We start from the raw sequence: 11,668 nt of genomic DNA on the forward strand, positions 1-11,668 counted from the left end.
GTTGTCTCGTCAGTGGGACATGAAGCTGACTTATGTGTTTCCTCCTTTCCCCTCTAATTCCAGCGGTATTAAGGAAGGCTCAAGAGGATTTAAGAAACCTAATTATAATTCTACCATACTGGCCAAAAAGGAGCTGTTTCCCAATCCTGAGACGGTTGGCATTGGAAAACCCAATCATGCTCCCGGTAAAAAGGGACATTCTCTCCCAGGGCTCCTTATTTTATCAAGCAGTGAAGACTCTAAATCTATCAGCATGGATCCTGAAAGGCAAATCCTGAGAAACCATGGTCTTACAGAAGAGGTCGTCTTAACTATTCGGTGAGGCTAAAAATGAAGAACCTGCGAGCTTCCTTTGGCTAATGCGAGTCATCTGATGTCATACGGAGGAGGACCCTTGCTGTGGAAGCCAGTGGTGGCATGTTTGCTTTTGTGTAGGAAATGTATAATTTTTTTTAAATGTTGAACGGTAGGCCCTAGAGAGAGAGAACCCGGTGTAAAACCCTCAACAAAAAAAAAAATTGCCTGATTCACTTATGTTCCAAGTTTGGTGCAGATTGGTCCAGTTGTTTGGCCGTGTGTGAAGATCAGCCAACAGGAAATATATATACCAAGTATACCTCAAAGAATTGATTCTGTTTTGAAAGCAAAGGGTTATTACACCAAATATTCATTTGATTTAGATTTCTCTTGTTTATTCACTTTGTATTTTTGAAAGCATCCTTTCTTTGCAACATTTTTCCACGAAAGCCTAAAACTCTTGCACCGTACTATGGATGATGAAAATTAATGTGTGTGTGTGTGTGTATATATATATAATATATATCTCCAAAAAACCACTTTTTTTCACACTTTTGGAGTGCTGCAAGATTTCTATTTTTATATACTGCCTTGTCCTTGGATCTGGACGACTTGCTTGGCACCTACACATTTGTTTCTAGTGAGTGCTGCTGCTTTCTATTGCTATATAGATATATATATATATTATAAAAAAAATCTTTTTATATTGTACTGTTCATTTTCGTGCTAAATAACGTGTTTAATTACGTTATTACGGTCCTGTAGATACATAATATTTTTAGGTTTTTAATGTAATGTATGGGCAGTAAAATATATTTTGTGGTGAATTACTTTTTATTTTTTTGGGGTATTTATTTTTTTTTTTTTTACATTTCCATGCTTTGTCTTTTCATAATTCCGCAGGCATGTGGAAGAATTCAGTCCACGAGCAGTCTACACTAGTGGTAAAGCAAGCAGTGCTGCAGGTTTGACGGCTGCTGTAGTAAGAGATGAAGAATCTCATGAATTTGTGATTGAAGCGGGAGCACTGATGCTTGCAGATAATGTATGTGTCTTAAGCTTTTTATTTAATGATTCCCAACTAATTAAATTTTGTAGAAAGTTAGCAGCCTAACAATGCTGCATCATTTATAACTAATAGAAAAGAATGAACGCATTTGCTGTATTTGAGATAAATATAAATATATATATATATATATATATATATTCGTCCAATAAGAGACAGCACTCCAATTTGTGATGGGAAAAAACGGCTTTTTATTAGCCCCTGTGCGACGTTTCGGCTCTTTACATGGAGCCTTTCTCAAGCATACAAACAGTGTAAAAGCATGTGCTATATATGGAGACCACACAACTGGTCTCATTAGGCAAGTGATTTAACATAAAACATAAATAAGTACAAAGATACAGTCATGTTGCATCAGTAAAAGTTATAAAATACAAAGAAGTGCCATTGTGTATATATGATGGTCCTCAGATCAATCCGGGCCATCCAGTTTACAGCAGAAAAATGCTAATTGGTGAACAACTTTAAAAAAAGTGCAGGTGCACATAATATAACAAATTAAAAACATGAGCCTTGTGTTTACCTCGGATCCATGAGTTCGGGTTGTAGTTCCGGCGCCTGAAAAGTGGGGTGGCGACTATCTATGACAGAGTAGTCTCTTGCTACAGCGCACTTTTGTGCATGCGCAGTACCACTATGAGGCAGGCAGCAGCCATCTTAGTACAGCATACAAGGCCAACAGCGGCCATGGTTGTATAATCTTATTGTCAAAATGAAAACTTTATTCTAGGAACCGTGCACACAGTCGGTTGCGTCCATGTACAGCATAAAGGGAACTTAGAAGATACCAAAAAAAAATGCAATTTAATGGAGATAACAGGGAATACACCCAGTCACCAATCATAACTGCACTGTGAGATATAGACTAATAACTTTAAGAGTCAAAAATATGTTGTGCTGAAGATGCGCATATAAATAAGAGCAGTTGATAGAGACTTAAGGTAGCCATTTATAGATAAAAAATGGCAAAATAAAAAGGGCAGACAGTCATCATACATATCCATAAAGGATTATGATGATTATGGTAATGTTACCCCTGGGAAGATAGCGCAAAAAAAACCAAAAAACGAATATTTATAAAAACGCATGAAAAACGCAGTACAAAACGCATGGTGTGCACAATATCCTTAAAAAAGATTTTTTTTTTTATCTCTAAAAAAATTTTTGGGCCGATATATTCATATATAAAATATTATTTAATGCAATTGAATAAGATACCATAAGAAGCAAATCATAACAATGTGATAAAGATGGTCCGATACCCCGAAATTGTGGATCCAAGGTAAAACACAGGTGAAACTTGATATTTTCTGTTTATCAAAGATCTGGAAGAAATGAAATAGATAAGGTTACAAATTTGGTACATTTTACACTGGTTCATATACAGGAAGACCTATGAACAATACATCCCCACGGAGTGTAAGTAGATCCCTAGACTACACCGTGCGTTATGAAGTCAACATTGAGCCCCCTAGGTCTCAATGTTTGCAATCTCTCAATCCATTGAAGCTCTCTATATTTGAGAGATTTAATACGGTCTCCTCCTCTACGTAACATTGGTACATGGTCTATCAAATATACTCGTATATCTTTTTCCGTGTGTCCAGCTTCTATATAATGCTTGACACAGGAAGGTCCATACGTTTTTTGCGGATCGTGTAGCGGTGTTGATTTAACCGTGTTTTGAATTCGAGCAAAGTTTCTCCAACATAGAGGAGGTGGCATGGACATTCTAGTACATATATGACATGGTCTGAGTTACAATTTAAGTAGAACCTAATATCATATGTTCGTTTCGTCTGGGGATGGATAAATTGTGAGCCCTTTCGAATCAGAGGGCAATTGACACAATTCAGACACGGAAAACAGCCTGTTTTGCTTTTGGTAAAATACGTTTGTCTGTGCGCTCTACCAGGGCCTATATCAGAGTGTACTAATCTGTCCTGAAGATTAGGTGACCTACGGTAGGAAAAAAGAGGATTACTCTTAATTTCAGGAATATGCGGTAGACTATGTCTCAGGATGGGCCAGTATTTTAAAAGGATTTTATTAACACTATCACTATTTTCAGCAAAGGTGCTCACAAACTGTATGCGAGCAGGCAATAACCCTCGTTTTCTAGTCTGTAATAGTGTGTCCCTTTCCATAACTCCCACCTTAGCTCTTTGTTGTCTAAGGGGTGCTGATGGATAGCCTCTCTGAACAAATTTATCCTCAATTTTTTGAAGAGTACCCTCCAGTTTATCCTCCACATTGGTAATACGTTTACCACGAATAAATTGGCTTATCGGGAGACTTTTAATCATAGAACGTGGATGGTTACTGTTAAATACTAACAGATTGTTTTTATCAGTTTTCTTAACAAACATTTCTGTAGTAAGGGTACCTTCATGGATTCCAACCGTCACATCCAAAAATTGGATGGACGAAACTGAGCTGACTAGAGTGAATTTGACTGTAGGGTCAATCGTATTTAAAAACATATGGAAGTCCTGTAGTTCACCACTGCTGCCGTCCCATGTGAGGAAGACGTCGTCTATGTATCGCCACCACCTCAGCACATGGCCGAAGTGGTGGGAAACATAGACGAACGACTCCTCAAGGTATCGCATATATGTGTTCGCGTACGTTGGGGCCACATTGGACCCCATCGCCGTGCCCTGAATTTGAACATAAAAACTGTCTCGGAACAAGAAATAATTCTCAGTCAGGACAATCTCTAATAAGTCAAGAAAGAATTTTTTTGCCACTGTAGTGTAACTAGTCTGTTGTAAATATAGGCTCATAGCTATAATTCACTATAGCTAGAATGCTGGACAGCCAACCCTGGGGTCCCCCAGCCTCATCGCATGACTGGGTTTCCACTAAATTTAGGGCCAAAACCGTGTGCCTAGAGCCTAATCTAAATACCCTTTCAATAAAGATTTAACTTTTTGTGATTTGGCCCCTAAAATTGGACTAGCCTAAAGTAGCTAAAATCTTTTGTAATATCTCTCTACATGTGAGGAGTCATTTTGAAAGCACTTAGAAACACAAGCACAAAAAAACAAAACCTATCGTAGTTTTATACTTGTGTTGGTATGTCACCTGAGATCTTTGTATAGATAGAGGTTCATCTACGGAATGGATTCTAACCTCTTGACCTACTCTGTAAAGGTAAAGTTACATAGTATCAATACCTATACCAGACTGTGAAGACTACTAGTATATTCAGAAAATGAAACACACATAGCGCAAGTCATGTACCATGACAATATAAAATAAACTTTATTGAAATATACATAACACATTGGCCATCAAAATATAAAAACAATATAGCACACAGTTAAAAAGGAGAGTATGGAGGAGCTGCGTGAATAATCCAATATATATGCTACCATACTATAAACATCCTGTGATGTGGTAACAAATGCAGATATCTATAGAAAAGATAATCATATAGATCAAGTATTTGGACAACAGAAGCACATAAATATATTTAGCACCTAACAGAAGAGCACACAATTGTGCATGCATATAAGAGTATACAGCTAGAGCTCCAAGTTGCACCCAAAACAAAGACCATGCTTTATAAATAAAGGATATTGCACAAACCCATGGACTGCATGATAGGAAGCACGCAGGAACACTCCACACTGACCGCCCCCGATGCACGTTTCGCCGTCAGTTTTCTCAAGGGGTACGCAAAAATAAAAATGTTAGAGCTCTTGGAATGCGTCAATGGGAAAATTTTAAAAATCGCTTGGTCATGAAGGTTTAAAATAGGCTGCTCATTAAGGGGTTAAGGCATTAACCAATCCTCCCTAAAAAGGAAAAAATTCCCTCCTGATCCCAAGTGGCAATCAACTAGATCAACATTCAAACAAGAATTCTATACATTGACATAGGAGCTGATGTTTTTTTTTTGTGCTAGGAAATTATCTAAGCCTTTATTAAAGCCAACTACTGTCCCTGCTGTGACCAGCTCCTGCGGTAGGCTATTCCACAGATTCACAGTAAATAATGCTAGTCTACTCCTGAAGACCTTGTATTTTGAGGGTTTTTTACATGGGACAGGATTTCACTATTTGTGTATAAGCCATTCATATATTTTATACGAGTTAATCATGTCCCCCCTCACTCGTCTCTTTTCAAGGCTGAATAGGTTTAATTCTTTTAATCTTTCCTCATAAGGCTGTGTTCACATCACCGTATCTTTCCGCTGAGGCTTAGATTTCAGTTTACCTTTCCGCAGAGGTGGTTAACCTGACGGAAACCTCTGATGGAACCCCTCAACGGAAGGGCAACGGTGATGTGAACAGGCCCTAACATAGATTTTTCATACCCCTTTTTAGTTTAGGTGGTCTTTTGTATTTTTTCTATGAACTGGAGCACAGGACGGAACTGCATATTCGAGATGAGGCTGCACTAAGGTTGTTGCTACCCAGGTGCATAACTTTACATTTATCCACATTAAACCTAATTTGTCAAGTGGATACCCCTAACACTCAGTGTGTCCAAATCGGCATGTAATTTATGAACCTCTTCCATAGACTGAATAATACTACATAGCACGGTTTATATTTTTGCAATTCACACCAAGCTATTAGTCCCACCCTTTATATCTCTAATCGAATAAATAATTGGAATAATAGTGGTCCCAGCACTGAACTCTGCGGTACACCACTTATAACTGGTGACCATTCAGAGTAAAAATCAATGACCGCAACTCTCTGGATATGGTATGAGCCAATCGAATTACAAACTATACTTTCTAAACCTAATAGACCTTAAGTTACCCATTTGGCGCCTCTGAGGGACAGTGTCAAATGCCTTTGCAAAGTTCAAAAACACTAAATCCAGGCTTCTACCCACCTTTTCATAAAAAACAAATCCAGTTAGTTTGAATACTTCTGTCCTTAGTAAATCCATGCTGACTGTGCCTTTTTTAATATTTATTTTTTTTGTCCCATACTCCTGTATAGAGATGAGCGAACTTTTGAAAAGTTCGGTTCTGCTGGTTCGCCGAATTTCATGAAAAAATTAGATTCGGACCGAACTAGTTCTGACCGAACCTGTAATACAAGAAAGCCCCTAAACATCGTGTATAACACTGTTTAAAAGCCTCGAAGCCCTGTATAACACTCTTAGGTCACCCATGAGTGTATCCAAGTACTTTTGAGCTGTCTTTAAGGCAAAGTTAATGTCAAAGTTACGCCAACATGTATGGCTATAGGAAAACGGATGGGACACGGTGATAACTAACAGAAACCACTGCACTTGTGCATGTTGTATGCTTAATGCATTGTTAAAAAAGGTACAAAAATTAACCATTTTTGGTGGCAGATGCCTGCCAGGGTTCATACATATAAGGTGGTAAAAGAAGAAGCAATGGCTTTTGACAAGCCCTCAAAAAATTGACCCTTTATGGTGGCAAATGCCTGCCGGGGTTCATCCATACATGGATGTAAAAGCAACAAGCAATGGCTTTTCACAAGCCCTCCAAAAATGTACCCTTTTTATTGGCAGATGCCTGCCGGGGTTAAACCATACATGGATGTAATGTAAAAGCAACAAGCAATGGCTTTTGACAAGCCCTCCAAAAATGTACCCTTTTTATTGGCAGATGCCTGCCGGGGTTCATCCATACATGGATGTAAAAGCAACAAGCAATGGCTTTTCACAAGCCCTCCAGGCCTGCTTGTAGCAGACGGCAGTGGAGGTGTATTGGTGGTAGTAGAGGTAGCCAACGGACAGCAAGGGTGGTATTAGTAGTAGTAGTAGCAGCACATTAAAAGACACTGGATAGTAACAGGACAAAGGCCTGTGGTGGGGCAGGCCTGCTTGTAGCAGACGGCACTGGGGGTGGATTGGTGGTAGAAGTAGTAGCAGCAGCAACAACAGCGGCACATTAAAAAAAGTGGACAGGACAGAATCCCATAGTAGCAGGCGGCAGCAGCAGCAGCAGCAATGTCAGATCTAATCAGTGGCATCAGGCACAGGGGTTTTAAAATCCTCACCGATCCACGCTTGATTCATTTTCAGAAACGTGAGATTTTCCAAGCTGTTGGCGGACAATCTTGTTCGCTTAGGGGTGACTAAGCCCCCTGCCGCACTGAATACCCTCTCTGACGCTAAACTGGAGGGTGGACAAGACAGTACACCCATGGCAAACTGGGCCAGTTCTTGCCAATGATCCAATCTGCTGACCCAGAAGTCCATGGGGTCTGGGATCAGCATTTCTGATGGAGAAAGGGCACAGTCCAGGTACGAGTGAACCTGGTTGTTTAGGTGCTGCACCTGGTGATGGTGAACATCCCTTTGGTGACTACAATGTGTGTCAGGTTGGATGTAAAAATGTTGTCATCATATTTTCCAAACTGAATTGGCTGCTGCTGCCGCTCCTGCCGCCTATTGCAGAGGTAGCTCTGCCAGAGGCGGTGGAACGATGAGAGAGTGGGGAGCGGAGAGTGGCCCCCGGTCAGACATGCTTGCAGCAGGTGTTTGCCGTTTGAAAGCCGTGACAAGCTGGCTGCATAGCTTCTCTCGATAATAAGCAAATTTTGCCTCCCTCTCGGAAGGCGCAATAAACTCCCCGATTCTGGCTTTATACCGAGAGTATAAAAGTGTGGCTATCCAGTACTCATCTCTTTGCTTCATGCTAACAATACGACAGTCAGCGCGCAAGTAACGAAGCATACAGCTCACCATCCTGGCCAGAGTTTCAGAGGGCCCAGTTGGTTCCATCTCCGCCCCATACTGCCATGGTTGTCAATCCTCAAGATCGTCGTCAGACTCGTCATCACCATCACTGGCATGTTGTGTGGCTGCCTCGTCCCCTATCCTTTCCTGTGATTCCAGCTCCTCTTCAGGTCCTGTTTCCTCATCCTCATCCTCCTCCTCTTCTTCAACATCCATAGCCAGATGTGATCCTTCCTCCATCCTTTGCTGAATCATCGCTGTGAGCGTTTGCTCCATAATGAATATCAGCGGCATAACATCGTTCATTCCGCTAGCGTCACGGCTCACAAATCGTGTGGCCTCTTCAAAGGGCCTCAAAACGCGACATGCGTCTCTAACCAGCTGCCAGTGCCTGAGCTCGAAATTACACTGGCTCCAAACGCTGCCCGTCTGCTGCATCAGGAAATCATTCACGGCTTTCCGCTGTTCGTACAGACGGCCCAACATGTGCAGGGTGGAATTCCAGCGTGTTGGAACGTCTCAAATCAGGCTGTGTTCTGGGAGATTGTTTTGACGCTGCAAGTCCAGGAGGGTGTGCTTAAATGCATACGAACGTCTAAAGCGAACGCAAACCCTCCTGGACATGGCCAGCACACCCTTCAAACCAACATATGACTTTAAGAAGCGTGTTATGACCAGATTGATCACATGTGCCATGCAAGGAGCGTGTGTCAGGTGACCTAGACTCAGTGCAGCCACAACGTTCTTCCCGTTATCAGAGACAACATTGCCCAGTGTGAGTTTCAGAGGAGACAGCCAGCGTGCGATTTCCTCCTTGATGCACAGCAGCAGCTCCTGCCCTGTGTGGCTTTTCTCGCCCAGGCTCAGCAGGTGTAAGACAGCGTTGTGGCGCTTCACCTTGCACCTATGAAAAGAGGAGGCAGGAGGAGTGAAAGATACGCTGTGTCCTGTCGGGGACGGGAAGACCTCCATTGAGGAGGAGGAGGATGGTAGGCGCCTGATGTCCGGAGTTGAACCAGAAAGATACAAGCGTGGAGGTGGTAATGCCTGGCGTTGCTGCGGTGGTGCATTGGACTGCAAAATATTGACCCAGTGGGCCGTGAAAGACATGTACTGTCCCTGCCCATATTTGCTGCTCCACGTGTCGACGGTGGCATGTACCCTGCTGCACACGGATAATTGCAAGGACTGGCCCATCTTTTCCTCCACGTGCTTGTGCAAGGCAGGGACAGCTGTTTTGGAGAAGTAATGGCGGCTAGGTATTCGCCACCTAGGCTGAGCGCACGCCATCAATTGCTTGAAGCCGGCGGAGTCGACCAGGTGGTACGGCAGCGACTGCACCACCAACAACTTAGCCAGGTGTGAATTAAGCCGCACGACAAGTGGATGACTGGGTATATATTGTTGCTTATTGGACAACGATTCCGTAATGGATAACTGACGGGACTTAGGAGGAGCACTAGATGACAGTGATGATGATAACGATATGGTGGATAAGGCCTGGCTACTACTTAGATGACAGGGACTCGGAGCAGCAGCAGCAGCGGCAGAGGGGTCTTCATTAGATGTACATGATGGTGGGGCAGGTCTATTGTCCCACATGGCCTTGTGATGCCGCTCCATGTGTTTTACGTAGAGCGGTAGTTCCTACATTGCTGCCCTGCCCATACCTTACTTTCTGCTTGCAGATACGGCACTGTGCCATGTTTTCGTCCTCGGAAGGTACAGAAAAATTGCCACACGGCAGAGTACCATAAAGAGGTAGTACCACGTCCACCACCCGAGCTTGCCCCTTGTCTGGCAGGCTTTTTTAGGGAGCTTACACCAGTAGCATCTGTGTCGCCGTCACCGGCTCCTGAGCTGACCCTACCGCTGCAACGTTTTGCAGATTGACTTCTGCACCTACCTCGGCTTGGCTGTTTATCACGGCCAGTGCCGCCACGACTACCCTCCTCCTCTGACGCCGTCATCACCTCGTCACCTGGTTCCCATGTCCTGTCTAAAACAACATCATCATAGCCCTCCTCATGATCCCCGCCACTTCTGTCACTGTGTTGTGAATGTGATGTGACATCATGGCGGGCTCCATGCCCCCCCTCATTACTGCGTCTGCCGCCACGGCTACCACCAACACCCCCACTACCACAGCTATGCGTCTTGGACACCGCTTCCACCTCCACCACCGCCGCAACACACTCCGTTGGCTGACTCGCGGAAAACAAATCATCATCACTATGTTGTTCAGTATCTTCCTTCGCACCCGAGGAGATGTCTCTTAGGACCCTCAGGAAAGATGGCGTCCCGCTAGGAAGGGGGAGTGAAGACCTAGATGATGGAATGGAAACACTAGAAATACCCATATTACTACTGTCACTGTGCCAAGGAACTGTAGAGTATCTGGAATCCAACGAAACCTGGCTTGAAGACAGATCATCAGTCTTCCTGCTGAGATGACCGCGAGCCAGCCAACCAGTCCACAATGGCCGTATTGTCTAAAGTAACTCGCCCACCGGAGGAGATGGACAAGTCTGGCTTGCTGATACTGCTACTACTACCAGCAGGCACATGGCTGCTGCTACTAGTGGAACTGGGCACATGTCTTGTGCCACAAATGCTGGTACTGGGTCTGGCACCAACAGATCCAACATTTGGACTGGAAGAGGACATGGCATGGGTGTTTTTTCCTCTACCCTGTCCTTTCACAACCTTTTTTTACCAGACATTTCACTGCTGGAGTGCAGCAAGTTGAATCAAAACCCCGGGGATGAGCGCTGGGCGTTGTAGTACTACAAAGGCTGCCTGTATTGCAAGTTGGATTATTAGGTTAACCCATGCAATGGGGATGAGCCCCTTCTAAAAGCTTATTCACACACTGGCTTGGCAAATGGAGAATTTGTATTGCAATTTGGATGTTGATTGTTGAGAGTAGAGTAGACTCCCGCTGTAGTGGATGAGCCCCTTCGATTGCCGGATTCCTGGCTTTTAGATTCCTAAAGCTTTACCCTCTGTATCAGGAGGTGTACTAGAAGAAGGAGAAATCTGTGTCTACTCCACAAAAAAAAGAGAAGTATTACTTATCCTCTGAATTTATGGATGAACTGTTCTGTGGAGTGAGAAGCACCATGGGGGTTGAAGAGGTTTAGTAGTTACGTTCTGTCCAGGATGAATTGTTTGTGGGTCTAAGAACCCAGTATTTCTTATACATAAAAACCTCAAAGGGCTCGTTGAGTACGTATGGAAATTTCCAGAGAAACTGATCTCTGTCTCAGGAAACTAAAGCGGTTTCCCCTGGATGAGGAAGAGGTTATGTCCTTGGCTGAAATATCAAAAATTTACATCCAGGTAGCGAAGGTGGGGGTAAAAAGACACTTCTGCCATGTGAGGACTGCTCCCAGCTAAAATAACCTCTAGACAGGTTGATCGTTTCCTTAAAAAATCCTGGGAGGCTGCCTCTACAAATGAATATCTGTACCATCTGTGTAGCCAGATCCATGTTTAAATGGCTGGACCAACTGGAGGTTCACCTCACAGATTGCACTCTAAGGGAAGACATTATAGCATTGATTCCCCTTCTCTCTAAAGCCAAAGTTTTTTTTGGGCAGAAGCCTCTGCTGAATCCATAAA

General features: G+C 43.2%; 1 protein-coding gene across 1 annotated transcript in view; it reads left to right on the forward strand.

Annotated features, from left to right (window-relative positions):
• LOC142725554 (maternal DNA replication licensing factor mcm6) overlaps positions 1–1,342 on the forward strand; it is a gene marked incomplete at its 3' end in the record, with an annotated part of 96,095 nt that extends 94,753 nt beyond the window's left edge. The window contains exon 9 of the mRNA XM_075848993.1: positions 1,201–1,342. Within this exon, the coding sequence (XP_075705108.1) occupies positions 1,201–1,342 (142 nt within the window). The remainder of the gene's footprint in view (positions 1–1,200) is intronic.
• Positions 1,343–11,668: the final 10,326 nt, after the last annotated feature.

The sequence above is a fragment of the Rhinoderma darwinii genome, unplaced genomic scaffold (assembly GCF_050947455.1).
Source record: "Rhinoderma darwinii isolate aRhiDar2 unplaced genomic scaffold, aRhiDar2.hap1 Scaffold_608, whole genome shotgun sequence".
NCBI classification, from domain to species: domain Eukaryota; kingdom Metazoa; phylum Chordata; class Amphibia; order Anura; family Rhinodermatidae; genus Rhinoderma; species Rhinoderma darwinii.